Raw genomic sequence first — 22,823 nt, 5'->3', positions numbered from 1 at the left:
CCACAGCAAATGTCCAAGTCGCCATATGTAAACTGCATGGAAAAGGAAAAAAAAAAAAAAAAAACAATCTTCACTGTTCTGTCACTTTTGTTTAAAAAATGGACTATTCTGTTCTCATGGACAGATGAAGATTCCAAAACGGCCTCGTAAAAATAACCTCTGAATTACTAGTTTCATACCAAACTACCAGTGAATCTGACCCAAAAAGGCAACATGGGAAGGACAGTAAAGAACAAGAATTAGGAAAATAAGAACCCATTAACTGAGACCAGTCCTGCACTGGTTAACGTCTGTGGCTGCTGACAGAGATATGTGTTTCATGGCGAGGCCAGAGTGTAAAATGAAAAAGACAGATCTTTAAACTCATTAAAAAACAAAAAAAGATCAGCACGTCTGTCAGCTTGGTCCAGAAAGAGAGAAAGAGAGGAGGGACACAGCCCTGGCAGGAACCTCCAATTCCTGACCAAACCCTCTTCCACACAATGCCTCCAGAAAGCAAAGGAACCGGGGCGGGAGCCAGCCTGACGCTGGCGGACAGACAGGGCTGGCCGCGCAGGATGTCGGAGCGCCAGGCGGCCGCGGAGATACCGGGCGTTCACACACCCGCCGGCGGGCTGTTTGGCTCTTCAGGTAATTAAACGAGGAAGCGGGGTGCTGGGGGCGGGCCTGACCCCGAGGCTCCCCGGCGCCCCGGTCTGCAGACCGACTTCCGCGAGAACCGCCCGGAGCATCAACACAGCAGCTCTCTCCTCCTCCCTGTCCGTTTCCTTCTGCACCTCTTCCTAAAGCTGACCCAGAAACACATCCTCTCCACAAAAACAGCCACACCAGGCTCGGAGCCTCTGTGTGCTGCAGAAACCTTTGTGCTGTTCCCTGCCAGGACCCTCCAAATTTTAAAAAGAAAAAAAAAAAAATGCCCTCATGGCAGGAACTTCGTCAAGATTCATCTAAGCCAAATCTAGGTAAAAACGGGGGCATCTTCAGCAAGATGTGTTATTCAAAAAGAATACTACCCCGCTAATCATGTGTCTTCGCTTGCACCCGATTAAAGTAGGAATCTTTACCCTCAGAAAGCTCCCCAAGAAGTCAGTCATTTTGATAATCCAGTTCACAAATCAAACACTGGTTGGATGGTATAATGAATACTGTTCTTTTCCGTTTTGATAACGAGCATTATGGTAAGCAAATACCACCTATGGTCTGGTTTATTATGTCTCATCCAAAATCTTAATTTTTTAAAAAACTCTAAAATGTTTCTTCTCTACAAAGAAAGTCACTAGGAAAACTCAGGAATGTTAAAAACAAATCCCTTAAAAGATAAGAAAGTAGAATACACACATTAAGTAATGATTAGAAACATATAAATAATATATTCTTTCTTCATCTCAGAATCCATAGAGTAAAATATTGGCTGAAAGAGACAGAGACCAAAAGAGAGATGAATACAAAAGCATGCCTGCTTGTCTGTGTTCAACACAAAGAACATTAAATGAAAACAACTGGCACGCTGCCAAATTCCTATAGAGGCAAAGAGATTCAAATAAATTGATTTCACGCATCACACTGACCTGGGATCAGTGTGCAGAGCTACAATAAGCTCAAAGCTCCATGTGGGGTAAAGCCCATTCATGCTATCAGACCTCTCAAACATGACCAAGAAAGACTAGAAATAAATGCAAATGCTCTCAAACCTCAGCAATTTTGCTTAAGAAAATAACTCTCTTCTTTTCCTAATAAAGATACAAATATCTGGAGGTACACAGCACCATCTAAATTAAACGTTTTTATTTTTAAAAACACAAGTGTGGCTTTTGAAACGCGTACAGTATCTTAAAAGTGGTACTAATAAATATCCCATCCCATGATTCGAGCATAAATACAAACACTTTGCAACAAGTTTCCTGTGTCATAACTGCTTCCATTCTAATGCCCGTGCATCTTTTAGATGACCAGTTAATTTTTTTATATGACAAATACTGGAGCCCTTCCTTAACGGTTTATAAGAGCAAGCTCCTCAGGCTGGATACCACTCCTGACTGTCCCAAATCTGCCCAGTCCTCACAAAGACACACAATAACAAGCTGTAGAAAACTGAACATTATGCATATTTAGGATATGCTTTAAAATACTGGGGGAAACACAGCAGCACTTTGCCTTTACATAAGCCCCCACCGAAGCTGATGACTGTCCCTAAGGCATCATTGCTCTCCTGGCCTCCCCAAAGACACAGGCTTGTCTCCTGGTGACCCCCGCCTGGCTTCAAACTCATCACAGGGACCAGACTCTCTAGCACCACCCGAGGCCACTGGTGCTTACTGCCCCAACTGTTCACCAGCTCCTAGTTCTTTGTTTTTTCTGCTTCCAGATTACAACCCCAAGAATCCAATGGACTCCACGTTTTTTGTAAATTTAAAGTACGTGATTTCTGTCTCTCTACTTCTTGGCTTAACCCCATATTTATCTATATACACCCTCTACCATCACACAAAAAAAGAAAAAACTAGGAGTACACTTTTCAATGCCACATGAAACATAAAGAAAACCCAACAGTTATCAAATAGGCAAACACACACAATTAGATACATATATGCACATATATGTGTGTGTACATACATGTGTATATATACTGTGCGTGGACACACACATCATTTTAAGTATGCATACTCACACACACAAGAAAGAGAGAGAGAAGAAACAGCAGGGTATTTTTGATACCTGATGCTGAGGCTTGGCATTTGCATATTGTAACAAACAAAATGCGTTAACTTGTTTTAAAATATGTCTCTGTCATGCATTTTTGCTTTAAATGTGAATCTTCCATGCTGCAATGGTCACAGAGATATGCCACGTGACCGGAAGAGAGCATGGTTAGAATGGTGTGGAGGTGGGTAAAGACCCTGACACTACATACCTGCAATACACGCTTAAGTTTTAAAATCCAATTTTATTTTCCAATTTGAAATCTGCACCTTATATATTTTGATCATACTGTTAAGCTGCATCCCCATACAGATACATAAGGCAGAAAGCAGAGAATTATATCCTCTGTGAAACAAAGTGCTTTCTTCTGATGGAAGATGAAGAGAAAGCAATTCTAAAGCAAGGGTTGCTGTTATTATTACCAGTTTGTTTCCTTTATGCTATTAACACCTTCCTTTCTACACTGGACTTGAGAAATCTTGTTGCTTTTTTTTTTCCTCTTGAATCTCCCTCCCACTGCCCACCCATTCCCACCCTTCTAGGTTACTAGACAGCCCCAGTTTGAGCTCCCTGAGTCATAGACCAAATTCCCATGGGCTCTCTATTTACATAGGTTAGTGTACATGTTTCCATCCACTCTCTCCATTTGTCTCACCCTCTCCCTCCTCTCTGGACTTAAGAAATCTAATCAACAAAAATTTGAGTTCTCAAAAAAATTAATTTTTAGTAATAATAGTACTTTGGTAGGAAGACAGAAGCAGAAGTGAGAGATGGATGTCTCAGCTACTCAGTAGGCTGAACTCCTTGTCTTCTCTTTTGAATTCATGTCTCTCACTAATTACGGTAGAAGAACATCCTAACAGGACGATGGGGGAAATGAAGACAAATACAGACAGAAACTAAATCATGACTTAGGTTATCTCAAAGGAGCCCAGAACTGTACAGAGAATCATTTCACTTTCTCTGGACTTTCAACAACAAAACACCCTCATTTGCCAATACCTTCTCGGAAACTTGAAGAACAAACCAGTATGTCTTCAGAGGAACCGCAAGAGTAGATGTTATGTGTGTGCTGGAGGTGCGGGTGGGGGGCATCTGTGTTTCCAGAACACTGGCCATGAACAGTAAATATTTTGCTACCCTCTTTTCCATATAGTCAAGCAGGCAGTCACAGGACTTCAGAAACCCCCTCCGAATCACTGGAGTGCCAACCAGTATCATAGAACATTTGCGCTGCCTCTCAACCCTTCCTAGGCACGGTTTGTCTTTAGTCATCTGTACTTCTGTTCCACTCCACTAAGCCTGAAACAGAGCTGGCTGCTGGAGGCATCAACTCTCTGGAATTCATAATACAGGCCTGGCCTTAATTATTAAATGTTGCAGACTTTAAGAAGTCACTTGCCAACTGGGAAACGGTTTACATTTTGTTTACGGTTTTCCTCAAGTTAGATATCACTTTTTTTTTTTTTTAATGTGTCTATGGACACATTAAAATAAATTCTGCTTAGAAAAGGACATTTACCCACAAGTTTTTTTTTTTAATCCAAATCAAACAGAAGAAACAATAAATTGAATAGCATTTTCCCCTCTTTAGTCAACAAACTGTTTCAGAAAATACCATCTCTAGTTACAATAAACACAGAAATCATGGCATAGTTTTTACTCTTTAACTCCAAGTACATCTTATAACAGATGCATTACAAAACATGGCGAGAAGCACAGCAACAAGAAGAGGGGTAAAAACAAAATTGGTACTTAATCATTTGCTATCAAACAAGGATCTCACAGCCAATCCCAAAAAATATGTAATACAAATTTTTTTATCAACCGGCACTAGAAAAATAAAGGAAAATCTTTACAAGAATAATTTATTAGGGAAAAAAACACAAAAGATTAATTTTGGGCATGTAAGTAAATCACAAAGTCAAAATATTTGTCTGTTCCTTACCTTGACAATATTCAAAGTTCCCCTTTTTCCGGCAGTCACCTATTACTAAACTCAGTGCTCTCCAAGTGTTTCTTTTGACAGATATCATTCTCCACCAATCGCTCTGCTAATTTCCTCTCTCCTTTTCTGACTGGGACAGATATTATGTTCACCAGCCCAGAGATCAATCTTTTCTATTGACAACAACAAAGGGAAAAAAAACGCATATATCACAACCAGTCTGAAGTATTACACCCATCTACTTAAAATACTAGGCCAGTTTTGTTTAAGAAACAGATACAAGCCCTTCTAAATTTTAGAAAAATCCAAAACAACTCCCATTTTCTGATTCCCTCCAGGGCTCTAAACCCTCCAATCATCTGACTCAAAGCTGGATACTACTCTTCTTTCCTTAAGTTGGGTCTAAAACATACATACATCAATACCTTAAAAGAACACATTAGATTTTACCTGTTTTATTTTTTTAAAAATTAATCCGTCAGTTATAGTTTCTTTAGAAAATGATTTTAGACACTGCATTTTTCGTTTTATTTTTTTGGAATTTTACATGCAAGTTAAATCATGTTTCCAAACAACGTGGTATCCCCATTGTTTCACTGTTCTGAAATTTACATACTGCCATCATTCCGAAACAACTGATAGCAGTGACTAATCATCTTTATGCAACCAACCAGTTTGAAAATATTAGTAACAACAATTGTTAGTGAATCGTTTCACCAAATAAACCAATTTCTACTACTTTTTATTTTTCCCTAAGCAGTCCAGATATTCTCATTTGTCCTGCTAGATCCGTCAGGCTTACCGTTCATTCATTCATTCATTCTCAAACGCCCACTATTTATTACTCACTCACTATTACTAGTACCACCACTACTCTGAATAGAACAAGTATTACTATTTAGTTCTAATAATCTATGAGATATAAATCTAGCACAATCATATGCACATAAAGCAATAACTCAATAAATGTAAAAGAATAGATTTATAAAAGCAGTCTCAAAATATTACTAAGGCTATTACTGCCATTTTTTAAGAGACCAAACTATTCCCTAGAAATTGAAATTGCTGAATATACATGCTCTAATGGACATAAATAAGCAGATTCTATTATTTTTTAAAAAAGCAAATGCCCTTTATACACAATGACTCTTCTATCATGTAATCAGTTGTTTCTCATTCTTAATGGCAAAATTTAAATATATGTATATTGTAAACAGAAGATAAATAAGTGCTATTAGGAAAAAGAAGAAAATGGACACTTTCTTAGATTTGGGTATGATTTCTGATATTTAGTGCCTCAACAACTTCAACAAAAAGCACTGGAGAGCCCGATACAGTAAATCCTACCTGTGTGGGCCATATTGAACAATCTCCATTAAACAAATGAAGGAAGCCAAGTACATACAAATCCCCTAGAGTCTAAGTCTTTTTCCTCCTTCTCATGACTGCTAAACGCCAGACTACTGTCTGGGTTTATTATCAAAAATTGTATAGTGGGTCTCAGTTTTGAGGCACATAAAACTACCATGTGGATAAACTTTTATAAGATAAATCTCTCAATTATAACTGATCTCCCAGTATAGAATATTTTGTTTCACTTTTTAACTTCCCATGTGTCTGTTTTAATCAGAGTATTCTGAAGTGAATGGAGAAAAGTTGGCAGGAAGATAGTGTTACAAAGTATTTCAAGTGTACATGTTTTTCTTAAATGTTAACATGGCACAGATATACATTCAGGCACAGATATACATTCAGGTAATACACAATGTAAACCTCAGTTACCCCTGAGGATTCTTCCTACTCAACAGTTCTTACATATGAAACATTATATCACAGACAATAAGATAATTCACCTAAAAAAAAAAGAGGGGGCACTTCAAAATAATGATTGGAATATTACCTTTGTGCTTCATACCTCCAACACAATAAATGATCTTTTGATATAAAATAACAATAAAATGAGTAACGGTAATGAGTACTAAAGAATACACATTCAGATTATTTGTGATACTTACACACTAAAGTCTATATCACATGCAACTGAAATTTCTCTATCTTTAATATTGCTTTGTTCCAATCCTCAGCCATTAAATCTGCAAAAATCTCATTATGAAGCGAACATACACTGAGACCAGTTTAAAAGCTAAACTCTACCAAGAGTAGAATGCCTCAAACAATTTGTAGTTCTACAAGAGTGTTATTAAAAAGGCTCAACATGTTGTATTACCATGGAAATTGTGGAAAACATACATTCCCAAACAAATATTACTTTTTCTCAATGGTATGAAGTAATGAAAACCACATGTGTAAATCTGCGATCCGTGCAGTAGTTCAAGCTGCAGCTAATAGAAAATACAGAAAGTGAACTCTGCTATATAAAGGATTCTTGTTACAGAAATATAATGTGAAAACCAGATGCAGACAGAAAATCTTAATCACAGATGGGAATGTAATCACTGGCACACAGAATACTTTTTTGATCAATCTTAACCATATGTGCAATGTATTTATTTTCTAAGGAATGCAATAACTTGAGAGAACCTTCTATTTGAATTCAGTTAACCTCATATTTATAATGCTTTTATCTTACTCCCCCATCCCTTCAATGTGTACACTGAGCCAAGGTTTTAAAAGGAAGAGTTGCTGGCCTTGGCAAATCCTTCTTGTATCAGTTTATCTTTCAAAGTTTTAATAGGATGTAAAAGACTACACACATCAGACTCAACCTCAAAAGCGATCAAGTGCAATTCCCCATTTCTGTGTTTCTCAATCACTGCCAGGAATCCCTTCACTGCCTAAACACATTTCTCTTTAGAATTACATCAACACTTGGGGCATTTTTTCCCTTAGTAAATAAGACACAGCTATTTCAAAAATGAGGATTTAACACACCTCTTTTTATCAGTCTGAAGTGAATCAACTCTTAATTTTTCTGTTTCCTTTTCACAAAAACATCTTGTAACATAAAGACCGTCCCTTTACTTTAATAAAAATACAATTAGTTTTCTGTTCCACAAAAGGAACCCGCAATATCATAACCGACTTAGAAAACATTTTATCTCAGTAAGCACAGCCCCTAGTACTGGGCTGTAGCCTACACCTGTCAAGGCCTCCACAGTCTCATTTGTAGGACAATTCTGTATCCCCCTGGTTTGAAACAGCCTCACTTAGGACTACATTCAACTTCTAACAGGAAGTGATTGGGACACTGTTATTGGGGTGTCCCTCATCAGAGGTCACATGAACTAAATTTCAAGACTCCAACTGCACAAGATTCCTTAAGCTTCTATGACATATACTCATCCTGAGTCTCCTTCTTTCTTCTAACTATTCACCCCCTGATATATTCATAGAAACACATAGTCCTTCTTCTCGCCTCGTTCTGACATTCAAGACCCACCATGATTTGGCACAAATCTGCACCTTTTCAGCCTCTGCTCCATCCATCCCCTTAGAGGGTGCAGCTCTTCAGTGGATAAACTCCCACAGAATGCAACATCTCATCTTTATGGATTTGTCCATTAACTCCTCCAGACTAGTGGATGACTAGCTTCTTCTCAACTCCGGTTTCCCTCAAGTGTAACCTCAGAGATGGTTTCCCTCCCGTCCAAAGTAAAGTCTCTCCACGACCAGCAGCACCGCCCACCATTCTCTCCAACATTGGTTTAATTGTCTTCATTGCATTTAACACTATGGTGAATAATCTTACAACTGTTTCTATTGTATGCCTCATACTCCTCAACTATAAGGTCTATTACAGCAGGGGTCTTGTCTGTTTTGCTCATTACTCTATCTTCCAAACTTAAAACTGTACTTGGCACCTAAAGAGAATGAAAGAAATGAATCCCACCTAATGAAATGCTATAAAGGTCCAATTCACACCCAATGACCATCACAGGCATTTCCATGACCACTCTCAAGGCCTACGATCATTCTTTCTTCTTTAAACTGTAACAGCATTTATGGTCTATATCAGGCTGGGCAACCTTTATCTTCCAGATACTGTTCATACGAGCCCATTCCCATCAATACTGTACAAACACAGGCTGCTACGGACATCACGCAGTGCATCCACAGCGAGAAGCCAGCCCTTCCTCCCACAGGAAGCGCTAGGGAACCACGGTTAAGGACTGCAGGTAGCATTAAGTCCATCCAACCTCTAAGGTTGTTACGCACAGACTTATCCCCCAGTTGAGTTTACCAGGTGGGTTTCCTGCTCTGGAAAGGGTCCCATCTTATTCTCCTTCTGTCTTCAGATCTTACCTTGATGCAATATATGCATTTTGTTGTAACGGCCATGAGAGGGGCCAGGTTTAATCAATAGTCTTCAAGGCCAGTGCCTGACTCATAGAAGGAGTTCACTCAATACTGGCTGAGAGAACAAAGGAATAAAAGATAACTTATACCACCTTGTCTTTCTTCCAGCTTCTTCCTCTTATTGTCATAAAGCACCATCTTAAAATACTTTAGATATAAAAGATTAAAAAATTAAACAGAAGGCAGGTGACCGATCTATGAATTATTTTTAGTCAAGGTGACAACATAGGATGATCAATAAGTTAACAAACCAGGCAACTGAAAATAGTAGGAAGCTCCAAAATTTCTCCTCTGCTATAGATATAATCTTCAATAAAATAAAATCTCCCAAAATGACTGTTCCTTACCTACACTGACCACTTAGAAGCCCACTCCACACAGATGGACTGGAATCTCAGGTCTTAACACTTACGAGCTATTTGACCTTGAAACAAGTCACTTAACCTTTCCAAGCTTTAGATGTAAATCTCTACAATAGGATGATTATACCAAACTCACCAGGATGAAAGAAGAGATAATCAATTGAGAGCAGAAAGGAGGCAATACCTATTTTAATTTTATCATTTAAAGCATTAAAGCACTAGGTCACTATTCAAAAATGACCTAGTGTAATCACAAAATCTCTTCCGAAAGTCACTGCTGTGCTAAATTATAATCAGTCAACAATACCAAAATATGTGGATGTAAGCTGCAGGTCCCTAAACATTTTGCAGTGGAAAAAAATAAAGAAATAACCACAAGCTAATGTTTTGTGATTCTTTTCCTCATCTAATTTCATCTGTGGAAGATCACCTAGAGGATAAGCAAAGAGAGAACCAATTATTTCCAAAGATTGGTTTCTCCAAATAAAGGCATCTGTTCCATCCCGGAAACATACACATAAAAGAAAAACAAGACTTTGAAAGTATATGCATTCGTGGTTGATGGCCACATGGCTAAAAAAAAAAAATCTGTGATTGTCCAACTGCAAATATGGTCTGGTTGCTGCTGTTCCTCAACAGCTGATATCTCTCTCTCTCCTTTCTTCCCTTTCTTTTCTCCCTCTCTCCTTGCCTCAGAAACGTGTAGAGCTGTTGCTATAGTTCTGTACTCCAAATGGTAACTTTTCTAAGTACAGTGAGAAGTTTTGACAATTTTCCATTTTAATTCCCACCTGCAGTCTCTGTGGCTGGTCCTGTCCACAGGTAAAATGAATGCGATGTTAGGATTTAAAGACTTCCAGCGAAGCGGTAGTGAGCTCTAGAACACAGGAGCCTGGGAGTCAGAAAATCCTGGTTCAGACCTCAGCCCACCACTCACGCAGGGTGATCTTGGGCAAGCGAGGAAGCCTCTAGGAGTGACTTGCAAATGAGCTCACTCACAGGTGAGTATTAAATAAGGCAACATGTGAATGTCACTCCCTGAAGGCATTCACTGGACCTCCTCCACACATACATCTGGCAAATTAAGAGAGAGAGGGAGAAGGAGTTAGAGTATTCGGGAGCAGTTCTCAGCCTGAGATCTGTCCAGAAAACAGATATGGCAACCCAAGGAAGGACCAACAGGAGCCCCTGGCACCTAAGGGGTCAAAGGGGGACTTGGAAGAAGGAAAGCTGGGAGTCACAAAGATGGTTTTTAGCTGATCCAAAGGACAGTTCCAGCTCAGAAATATGTCCATGCATACAACACTCTGTGTATAATTTCGGGGAGCTCATCCTTTACAGAAAGTACAGTTATGAGCCATACGGTAAAAAAAGAAATAAAACAGGTTAAAATATGCATTTATGAACACGCAGGTGACGTAAGCACTTCAGTTTGCCCAGGGCTGCTATACATGCGGGTGCTTTTCGGTTGCTAAAACTTAAAGCTAAAATATGGTGGCAATAAACTGTACATTCTATGATATGAGAACACAATAAAAAGGGAGCAAGGGGGAAAGGGACTGGGAAAGAGATGACATGATCTTGCAAACAAAGATTTCACTTTGGTCTTAGCAATGAAATATTTGAGGACAGTATTAAGTAAATAACTGGAATTCAAGGCAGGAACTTTCACCAAATATTTAATAAAGCATCAAAAAGTACCCCCAACTGTTCCAAGCTCCTACCTTTAAGGAGTTTACAGATCAGGAGAGAAGTCTGAATCACATGGATAGCAGAAAAATGTTAGATGTGATAAATTCTATCTTTGAAGAAAAGATAGAAGGTATCTTCTTCAAGGAGATCAAACCAGGCCATCCTAAAGGAAACCAGTCCTGAATATTCATTGGAAAGAATGATGCTGAAGCTCCAATACTTTGGCCATCTGATGTGAAGGACTGACTCATTGGAAAAGACCCTGATGCTGGGGAAGATTGAAGGCAGGAGGAGAAGGGGAAGACAGAGGATGAGATGGTTGGATGGCATCACTGACTTGATGGACATGAGTTTGAGCAAGCTCCGGGAGTTGGTGATGGACAGGGAAGCCTGGCGTGCTGCAGTCCATGGGGTCACAAAGAGTCGGACACAACTGAGCAACTGAACTGAACTGACTTGAAGAAGAGAGTTCATGGAAACTTGAATAGTTTCATTAGCAAGAGAGGAGAGCACAAAGCGGATTCCCTGTAGAAACAAGTCTTAATTAAGGCTGAGGCGAGGAAGGCTAGCAAATCAGGGGCACTGTCTAACTTGAACATCTGTATATCCCCCAGGTATTAAACAGGACCACACTCTCCATTACGTATTTGCTGAGTGAAGGTGACTAAGAAGGAACAGCCACACAGAGGGGAAGATCCTACAGGGGGCTTCCAGAAGAGAGTGGTGACCAGTTGGAGAGTGGTCAAGTCAGATGCCAAGTACAAGCAAGTCTTTCTGAAATGATACTGTGCTTCACACACATCATCTCACGCAATCCACCTGACAACCTTATGGGTCATGCCATTATTATCCAGCTGAGAATTATTTCAAGATGAAGAGTATGAGTTTCAACAAGTGGCAAAGCATTGGGGAGTTGGGTCTCTCTACTTCTCCACTTGACTGCTTTCTAGTAGAGAAGAGAAGGGTATCACCTTCCCCAAAGGAAGGGCAGAATCCCAGAACCATCCATCCCAAGCTGATGCTACAGTCTCTAACTTTACAGTGAGTAAAACAGGTACGAGGTCTGCAAAACACTCAAAAGACCAAGAGACATGCAACAAAAATTCTCCTTCCAACCCCCAACGCCTCAGCCTCACTTTCTTCCCATGGTGCAGTGCAAGCTGCTCAGCTGTGTCCGACTCTGTGACCCCACGGACTACACAGTCCATGGAACTCTCCAGGCCAGAATACTGGAGTGGATAGCTTTTCCCTTCTGCGGGGGATCTTCCCAACCCAGGGAGCGAACCTAGGTCTCCCGCATTACAGGAAGATTTTTTACCAGCTGAGCCACAAGGGAAGCCGAAGAATACTGGAGTGAGTAGCCTATCCTTTCTCCAGTGGATCTTCCCGAACCAGGAATCAAACCGGGGTCTCCTACATTGCAGGCGGATTCTTTACCAACTGAGCTATCAGGGAAGCCCCTTCTTCCCATAAAGCAAATACTATTATCAGATTCACATGCACACTTCTCCCACAAATGGAAGCTTTTGTATTTCTTTTGTACAAAAGTACCATACTATATATACATTGCTCCCTGCTTTTTTCATTTCACAGTATTTCTCAGGAATGATTCCATATTAACATATATAAATTGGTCTCATTATTTTAAAAACTACAGTTTGGTTACAGAGGAAAAAAGTCTTAAAGATTCAATTCTGACAGCTTTTATCCACAAACTCTGATTTCAGTTTAAGTTCAAAGTGTAAAAAGAATTGCCAGTGTTTTCAAATTAAACAATACTAAACAAAGCAAGGTGAAAGTCCCTGAAATAATATTATATTGGTGAACCAGACCCTGAAAGTCCTACATTTTGTTGTTGTTGTTTCGTCCAGTAACTAAAATTCTTTAAATAGGGGGGACAATTAACAGAGAGCAATTTAATCACAAGAATTGAATACTGCCCCTTAACATACAAAAGGGATTCCTTTACTTTTCCAATAGGAGGCCTGCATTTTAAAACAAAAGATTGTGATCCCACACATGGTAGTATTTTGTTTATATTTTGTTTATAGTCTCCTGATTGTGAAATACACAAAGATGAGTGTATCAATTTTAGTAATATTTAAATTCATTTTTGTTCATCTAATTTAATGTGTATTTGGAAAATGTCACTGTGTGAAAAAAGTATTTGATCTGCAGACAAAGATTGGAGCACTGAATGAATGAAGGTAGGTTCAAAGGCTCCCTTGAAACTCCTATCCCCCAAGAATACTGAGGACAGAGTCTCAGACACACTGCTGTATAATAAGCACAGCCTCCACCCAGCCATCAACTCCCCCTTGACTCCTTACTCTCTGGTCCCTGCCTTCTCTCCTTTACATATCAGAATTGAAACAAATTTTTATAAATTATTCCCTAAACAAAAGTCTAATGCTTGAGATACTTAAAACAGACAGGCTAATCTGGTGGAAAGTTAAAGGTCCAGATCCAGCCCTCCTGATCACATTTTATTCTACCAGGTAGCCTGCAAAATGGAAGAAAACTCAAAAAACAGTTTGAAATCCATGCAAGGAGCCAAAGCACAGAGGGAGCCAAGTCCCAGGACAATCAGTAATCTATCCTCCATGCAAGCACTACTCTTTGAGGAAAATCTACCAAGTGACAGCCCCATTAACATTTCCCAAAGTAGCTGGACCACAAGAGATACCCAGTTGGGTTCTGAGGCTGCTTTCTGGAGGCTGTGACTGTATGAGTCTATGAAGGGTAAGTAAACTGTCCTTTAAACACTGATAGCTCAGTTGGTAAAGAATCCGCCTGCAATGTGGGAGATCCCAGTTCAATTCCTGGGTCAGGAAGACCCCCTGGAGAATGGGTAGGCTATCCACTCCAGTATTCTTGGGCTTCCCTTGTGGCTCAACTGGTAAAGAATCCACCTGCAATGTGGGAGACCTGGGACCAATTCCTGGGTTGGGAAGATCCCTGGAGAAGGGAAAGGCTACCCACTCCAGTATTGTGGCCTAGAGAATTCCATGGACTGTACAGTCCATGGGGTCACAAAGGGACAGGACTGAGTGACTTTCATTTCCCTTCACTGCCCAAATTCTGGCAAGCTAAATACAATGGACATCGAATCTGGGTGGTCCTCACTTCCCCCTCTCTAAATTCAGCCATATCCAAGTACTAATTATTTTTCTTTGCAATGTCTCTAGCATCTGCCTCGGAGAAGGCAATGGCACCCCACTCCAGTACTCTTGCCTGGAGAATCCCAGGGACAGGGGAGCCTGGTGGGCTGCCGTCTATGGGGCTGCACAGAGTCAGACACAACTTAAGCGACTTAGCAGCAGCAGCAGCAGTATCTGCCTATTCCTCCTTGTCGCACAAACCCATTTCTGGCCTTTTTTCTACAAATATCTAACATCTAAACTACTGCAAAGTCAGTTCCCTACCTGGCCTTGGTCTTCCCTCATTCCATCCACCCCAATCTGGCCCACCAGAATCAGACCAAGTCTTCAGAAACACTTTGCCTGGGTCCATGATTTCCTGTTGCCTTTTTATTTTTCCTGCCCTGGTTTTACTAAGGTCCATTTCACCATGGCATTCTTTGTTCAAGTGACAGATATACACTACCAGGGGTGAAACAGACAGCTGGCGGGAAGCTGGTGTAAAGCCCAGGACCCTCAGCTGGGTGCTTGGTGACAAGCTAGACGGTGGAACAGGGGCCAGGATGGGAGGGGGTCCACGTGGGAGGGGACACATGTGTACATGTAGCTGATTCACTTCCCTGGACAGTGGAAACTAATGCAACGTTGTAAAGCAATTATACTCCAATTAAAAAAAAAAATCCAACTAGAAAACCTAATATATAGAGCATCTGTGATAAAGAACAGAACTATTCTGGTTTCATGGTGCCAAGAGGATGAACAATCAGGGCAGCCTCCACACCACCTCCCAATCCGAAGGGGTCCCACTGGACACAGAAGCTTTTTTAAACTTCTGGTTTACTGAGAAGACAAAGCTTAAATCACATGCCTGGTAGTCCAAACATTTATGATCTTGCTGCTTATTTCCCAAGCCTCACCCAAGGGTCCTCTTCGCTGGATCCACATTAATTTATTCTCTCTCTACCTCTACCCACCCCACCCAACACACCTCTCCCAAGACCGTTTCCAATCACCATTCTTACTTTACAACTGCCCACAACCCCATTACAATAACATTGCCTTGATAAATCCTACCTCTCTTAAAACAAACTTAAAATTTCAATTCACTCCGAAATCTCATTTATTATACCATTTAACCAGCAAGTAATAAAGCCTCTTCATCTTCTGTAGCTATTTGATTTGTCCTGAGTGGGTTTATCATTCAGTGGGAACTGGGTCTACTACCTGTTCTGTGTCTCTAATGTAGAAAGCATTTGTGATAAAGAACAGAACTGTTCTGATTTCACAGTGCTAAGATGATGAACAGAAGGGCCTGAACCCGAGCTGGGCAGCCTTCACGCCACCTCCCAATCCTATGGCAGTATATGGAAAAGTACTGCTACTTTATCTCAGGTTTACAACCAAAAACAAAAACCTTAATTTTCTTTCAAATATTCTAAAAGGTTTCATTACCAAGGCTACCCAAACAACATATGCCTTTAAGACAGTCAAATTAGCTTTAATGGGTTGCTCACTTTATTGCTTCTCATTTATGTTTCTCTCTGATATTTTACACCCACTTTCTCTAGCCGACTCAAAGCCTGACGTGGATAAGTCAATGGTGACTGATCACATTTACTTTCCATTTAGACCTGAACACACCTAACCTACCCTGATTCAAACAAAAGGATCTGAATTCATTCTCCACATTTGCTTCCCATCAGAGGTCAAGTGTGGATATCATTTCTAAATAAACCTAGCTTGAGATGAGGATGAAAATGTGTGACAGGTAGGCAAAGAGGTTTGGCAATAAAGAATACTTGCCTGACACATGATAAAAGTTACAGAATTCTAACATCACTTGAAAAGAACACTTTCACAGGAAAGAAGGATTACTATATCAGTCTGATAAACACCACAGTTTCAGGCCCAATATCATCTGCTGTTCTTCCCAGCTGTGTTTGCTCATCACTGTGTACATAACATATGCATAGATTCAGAAAATAAACTAGCAGTCTTTCATGACCTGTCTTACAGCTCACATCTCTCTGTATCTTCAGGTTAGGGGAAGGAGTGTAGTACCTCTAGTTTTAACAAAGTGGAGCAACCAGCTTCCTAAGACCTTGTATTTAAAGCACAGTTTGCACCACGCTTACCACAACGTTCAGAGGAGATGACGTCCCAATTGCTAATATTCCACTTGCCAAGTTAGATGTGCATTTGAAATGCTCTCAGCAATGCTGCTGCGCTAGCTTCCTGGCACAACCCTGAAGCCAGTCTTTGCAGGTACCATCATCTACTTTCCTAATACCTCTCTGATCTCCTACCTGCGCGTCCGCAGGTATACTCCCCACAAGGCCTAGCAGAAAGGACGTCCCAAACACTAACATCAGCTAATTTTCTCTCCGGGAGCTCTAATAGAGCTGGCCACAGCTAAGCTCATCAGTGGTCTGGCAACGTCTCCTCTGTCATTAGTGGCCCCGAAACTCTGGATAGCTTATCTTTAGACAAACTGCCACTACATCTCCTGGTCACATTTTCTCTATTATTTCTCTGATGCAGTATTCAATTCAGTCAAGTCAGGTCTCAACAGTTCACTGCATACATACTTTTAAGACATTCACCTTTGTGGCAAAGAACTTGAATTTGGCCTCCCACCAAATTTCAAATGCCAATGCAAAAACTTTCTACACCAATGAAGCAACAGTGGTTCCTGTGATTTCCATTTCTAGGGACAATTGAACCTGCTGTAACTTCCATGTCCTTCCTCGTAAACAGCAGAAGTTTCCACTGCCATCCTGAATGATGACAAAGGGCTTAATCAAATCAGAAGTATAACAGTGTAATAGTATAATAGTGAAACTAGTGTAATAGTTCCTAAATTCCAAAGAAATCCAGCCCAGGTTCACAATTAGTAACTTCACAAATTAGGATTAAACTTTTAACAAGGTCCATTTTTTTAAGTCAAAGTACAAAAATCAGGGTCATTGGTAGTCACTGGGATCTCCATCACTTTTAGAAGCGACAGCAGACTGTTCCTTCAGACAACAGTTTCTTGGTCTTTTGCACTTAACATCTGATTCCTAGGCAAATGATAATGTGCTTTGATTGGTTTAAACAAGCTATTACTTACCAGGTTCTCTCCAAAAATAGTTTAAAGAGGTCATTTTCTAAATTTCCAAGTGACTAGGGTCCAAACCTTGAGACTGTGGGGTGCAGGAAAAGCCCGGTAAGCACTAAAGTGAGCCTTTAGTCCCTCAGCCCTGGCCCCAGGCACCAAGTTCACCTTAGGTGAGGTGAGGGGCAAGTATACAGGCTGTTTTATTTGTGCAAGACCTAAAATGTTTCAGTTCCTTCTCACTCTGTAGAAAGATTCTTTCCTCCATCATTCACCTCTGAAAGGACTGTAGTAACAACTAAAATCTCAGACAATCATCTGAGATCCAGGATGGCTATGAGAAAAATGACACACTCTTTCCCACACCTCTTCTTTATAACAAAGAACAGTGGGGAGCTGAGGACATTCTGCACTGATTCTATTTCCCAGTGATATGCAGATTAGTAGTACCCCCAATTCAGAAGTGAAAATATATGGATTTTTTTTTCAATTCCTGAAAGCCTACTCGTAATATGCTATGTAGACCTGTATAGGTGAGAGCTGAGAAGCCTTGTGATCAAAGGGTCTGCCCACCATTTGCTCCTGAAGCTGGAGTGCACCCGAGCACTGCAGTAGCAAGTCAGTGACCGAACTGGAAGGGGAACCTCAGTTTGCCTGTGCTGGGGAAAGCCCACGCACAAGGTCCTTCATTTCATAACAGAGTGCTTTATGCTACATAATCAGTTATACGTTCAAGATGGTCCAGACTCCCTCTCCTCTTAGTCAGGACGAGGAAGTGGACCCAGATGTAGAATGACCAAGAGACGCCTTGTAGAGTGCCTGAGATGGGTCAAGCCACAGGGACTAAGAACACTGAGCAGAAGACTGCTCTGGAGTGCTGAATGAGACCAACAAAGGGAGAGGTCCCAAGGCCGTGTACAGCAGGAAGGTGGCATTCTGATGAGAGAACAGTATTTAGTCATGGATAAACCTGCATCCGGAGGACGAGGGACACAGAGTGCATAAGTGTGCTACGTCGCTTCAGTCGTGTCCAACTCTTTGCGATCCCATGGACCGTAGCCCACCAGGCTCCTCTGTCCATGGGATTCTCCAGGCAAGAGTACTGGAGTGGGCTGCCAAGTCCTCCTCCAGGGGATCTTCCTGACCCAGGGATCGCACCTGCATCTCTTATGTCTCCTGCATTGGCAGATGGTTCTTTACCACTAGCGCCCCCTGGGAAGAGGCATACAGAGTGGCATGCATTTGGGCATATCCTAGGATATCTGCTGGCCAGGAGCCTACTCTGATTCCTAGTCTGGGGGCAAGGGCAAATGTAAGGAAAACAGTGGACGTACAGATCATGACTGCTGAAAAGCACAGAAAGCCCAGTATTCAGAGAACATGTCTCTGCTAGAACTCGGAAACAGAGCAGGTAATTAAATTTGGGGAACATAAGGAAACCTCAGTTTTCCAAATTGGAGCAAAAGGTCAAAGCAGAAGAGCAACTAAAGCTAGTTTTAGAGTGGTGGACTATACCTCTTTGAAATGAAGAAAGTGAAATACTGGTTAATCATTTCCTTAAAATCAGTGATGACACTATATGTGAAGGTGAGTGCCAGGCTCACAGTAGGTCTCTAACATCTGTCAGCTCCTCTACTTTCTCCCAAGATGAACGACTAGGTGACAGCCCTGGAACGCCCAGAGCACACTCAGTCGTTGTCAAAGCCCCGGGTTAAAAGATGAACGCATCTAGTCAATCACATTCCATAAGGCACTGGGAGGTGGTCAGATTGGTGGACACACGACAGGAAAGCTTTACATCTGTACTCTCCACAGTCAACAAGAGCTGTATCCTAGAGGCCCCATTCACCCAAGTACAGACTTGTCTTAGGGACCCTGGCCAATATGAAGCCCACGAAAACCAACCCGTTTCATGAGTTCCTTTATACAGGTAACCTCAATTAGAACTATCAAAGCAGAGGGATTTTAAGTAGGTCTCTTACAGTTACTGAAAATGTTAGGGGGTGTAAGCAAGACTGATGGTTTTAAGCGTTTTCAAACAAGAGTATCTCACACCTTAAACCTCAACCACAGGGCATTACCTTCTCAGCGGGTCTGATATAAAAGCCTGAACATCACTTGGTAAAGTATGGACATTCTGAAGAGAGTCACAGGAAGCTCTTCCCTGTTCATGTCATATAAGGTACTGAGGCTTCAACACCGATTGTTCGACACAGAAACAACACACTAGAAGATCATATACAAAATGATGGGGCTGTGTCTGTGAAATAAACTTTCTTCACTGATACATGACTCAGGTAACATTTCTTGAGAGTGGCAAAGTGCTTGGTGCTATACCAGCGAATATACCCACCAAGGAATATACCCAGATATCTGAAATTATGCCAGCAACAACATCCCACAACTGGGCTTCAAACTGGGAATTACATTCTTTGTAAGAATTATTCTCAGTTGTACATGTGATCACAAGTATATACAATGTTGTTCTTCAAAAAACCTCTTCTTTTGATTGGTGTGATTGGTGTTTCAAAAGAAACATTTGTTAATATCAAATATGCTAATGTGTCACAGTGTCTGTTTTCCCTTGTATCCATTCTGAAGATATTCTCAGTTTATCTTTGAAGAGTGAGTGTGTCTAGCAATTGAAGTGTGAAGGTACAAGCTATATTGCCTCTAATTGATCCAAAGCAGTGATCAGGTCTCACCCTAGACAAATTACTACACCACAAGTCCACCCAACTGCAATTGTGGATGGAGTCAATATTAAACCTGATCCAAATTTTATAGGTCTTCCTTCTACCTTAATTCTCTATGTCCAGTTTTGCATGACTACTACTGCCATTTATTTTCTTTCTGTAGGGATTAAAGTATTATTTTTATTATTGCTATTCATGTTAGAGTTCTTTTTAATTAATATTGAGTAATTTTTTAAACATGTCTTTCCTAGAAATGTCACTAGTAAATGCATCCAATTTTTCTCTAATGTGGTGCTTTCCCTGTCCATAAAACTTATTTGATTAGCAGTACTATAGAAGCTAAAGCTTTTGTATGCAGGCACTCAAGCATAATTTAATCATTTTATTTAAGCATGAAAAAATTATTCTGAAAGCCCTGTTAGGTAAAATATCCCTGATTAATTTAAACTTACATTTACAGGTATATTAAAGGTGAAATAAATCACGGAATGCCCAGTATGCAATGGAATAGTGTTAACTTTGTTATAATAGTCAGGAGTAAGTTAAAAATTGCAGTATTTGAGAATGTAAGGAATAACTCTCTCAATTTAACTGCATTTAAACAGGTTACTTTAAAATAAATTTTGTTTTATGTGAAACCATTTTACAAGGATTTCCACCTATGGAAATCTCTTTCATAGTCAAACGAGATGAGGTCCTAATTGCATAATACCATTTATCTGCTGAGGATAAAAGTGCCAACAAATGAAAATGCACATTAGGCAAGAGATTGTCAGAATAGAAAATTGTCTTTTTTATTTTTTTAATTTTTTTTGTTTTTTTTTGTTTTTAAATAACCCACTCACATTAACAAAAGACGGCAGTAGCTTCCAAATTATAGGCTGTTATTTTTAGTGGAAGTAGTTCAATATTCATATTGGAGCAGATGTAGCAGTTTAACAAAACAGCTCTTCAAATCCTGCACAAATTGAAAACAGGAAAACTGATTGCATTTTCTCTTATCACTTTCCTTTTCTGAATTGACACTTTTGGCCTTCTGAAAATTTACACATGGCTTTCATCTCAACAGCACCTGCTGATCAAACAGAAACCTAACATTTTCATGAAAATGGTATAAAGGACTAGTTTTGTGCTAAATGTTGTAAAGGGCATCAGTTGCCTAACCTGATGACAAGAACTGCTGGGTATAAGGCATATTCATAATAGTTTTATATTTTCACTAAACTTTAAAAAATACATTAAGTCCCTTCTGGTTTCTTCCATGTTCACTTTTCATACAATTCAAATTTCTTTGACTCAAGGTCTGCCTAAAATTTAGTTTTATTACGCAAAGACTATGCAAAATGTGTAAAAGGGTAGATTACACTAAGACATAGAACACTGAGTATTTTCTCTGTCACTGCTTAGAATACACATGTGTATCTATACATACTGCTTTCTATTCAGTCACATGAATGTAAAATATACACATTCTGCTTTCATATTCCACCCACAGAAAAAGGAAAGCCAGACCCTATTTTTGAAGGGGACTTACACATTTCTTTAAACAGATACAGATTTAGCAGGTGCTTGAATACCCCCAACTGGAGAAAAATGGATGTCACCTGAGCACAAACTATCTAAATGATTCAATGTAAATATCTCTGGGAAGGTAAAGCTTGAAAATGGGTATTCTTACATGTAAAATACAAGGACTGATAGCTAAGTAGCTCCTCAGATTTTCAAATAAAAGTATATCACGTATTTATCTGGTACACCTGATTCTAAGTAAAATTAAAGATGTCCCTAAGAAATGTTCTCTGTCAGTTCACTAGCAAAAGATCTCTGCCCTTCTGAAGGATTCCAGGCTGTCTATTCCCATTCTGCCTAGGTGACAAGGTAACCCCAGGCAGAAATGACATACAGTAAATACATGTGCCACTCTGGCCAGTTGGACTGTGAATTTCAGTGTTTCATCATGCTCACTGAGGCAACAGCAAACCTGAAATGTCAATATGTTCAGTCAATGGAAGTGAAATAATGGGACTCTATTGTCTTACCCAATCGATCTGCTGCTGTCAACAAGGAAACATGCCCCCCTGCCTTTAAACAAATTTTAATTAGGCTCTTAGTTACTGGATCATATTTACCTATGAAAATAGTTATCCTGACTATGTGTAGGAAGCAAAACAATTGTTTTCCCACTTTTACCCATTTTAAAAAACCTTTTAAGGTTGCTACTATAATTTTTAAACACATTCAAGTGTATTAAACATGTTTCAAATTAAACAGGTTTATTAAACATTTTAAAATTATTTTCATTTTAAACCAATTCCAATGGGGGGTGGGGAAATCCCATAGTTTAAATTCAACATGCAAATCTACCTTACAGACTTGATTTTTGTTCCCTCTGCACCTAGTTGAAATCATACTATAAAATCAACTAATTTCACATTAAAAGTAGGTTTCATTTGCTCTTCTTACTCATCCAAGTACTACCATTAGCATCAATTTACCACCCATTCAAAACATGTCACACCAAACCAAACACAAATGATCAATTCCAAAAGCCTCAACCGATTTTGCTCGGTTTATCAATCCTACAAATAAGGGGTAAATGAAACTCTCGTTATAAGAAGGGAGACGGTGCTAAGGAGGGCAGGAGGTGGGGGTGAAAAGAATATAAGGCATTCAAGCCATTCCGATTTTCCCTTAAGTTCTACAGACTTTGAATGCAAAGAAGGAACACAGTCTCACCTTAACATCAAAATAAAAAGGAACTAATCAAGTTGTTAAGCAGCTTCTTCTTTCCCCCTCTTCATCCAAAGGCTTCAGCATCCCATCAATATCGTAATCCATTGTCCCCCACCCCCCCCCCACCCCCGCCCTTTA

At 40.1% G+C, this 22,823-nt stretch overlaps 1 protein-coding gene across 6 annotated transcripts in view; it reads right to left on the bottom strand.

The window, feature by feature from the left end:
- RUNX1T1 (RUNX1 partner transcriptional co-repressor 1) overlaps window positions 1–22,823 on the bottom strand; it is a 155,606-nt gene that overhangs the window by 124,678 nt on the left and 8,105 nt on the right. For 2 of the 6 annotated variants that reach the window (XM_070802924.1, XM_070802923.1), the window contains exon 2: window positions 4,649–4,821. The exons of 2 other annotated variants lie outside the window; for them this stretch is intronic. In XM_070802924.1, the coding sequence (XP_070659025.1) occupies window positions 4,649–4,736 (88 nt within the window). In that variant the 5' untranslated portion in view covers window positions 4,737–4,821. Of the gene's footprint in view, window positions 1–4,648; window positions 22,784–22,823 lie in introns of those variants that run through there. 2 more of the 6 variants (XM_070802928.1, XM_070802922.1) reach the window with 2 other exon arrangements.

Source organism: Bos indicus, chromosome 14 (assembly GCF_029378745.1).
Source record: "Bos indicus isolate NIAB-ARS_2022 breed Sahiwal x Tharparkar chromosome 14, NIAB-ARS_B.indTharparkar_mat_pri_1.0, whole genome shotgun sequence".
Taxonomy (NCBI): domain Eukaryota; kingdom Metazoa; phylum Chordata; class Mammalia; order Artiodactyla; family Bovidae; genus Bos; species Bos indicus.
Note: the sequence above shows the minus strand (reverse complement) of the source record. Positions and strands in the feature narration are given on the sequence as shown.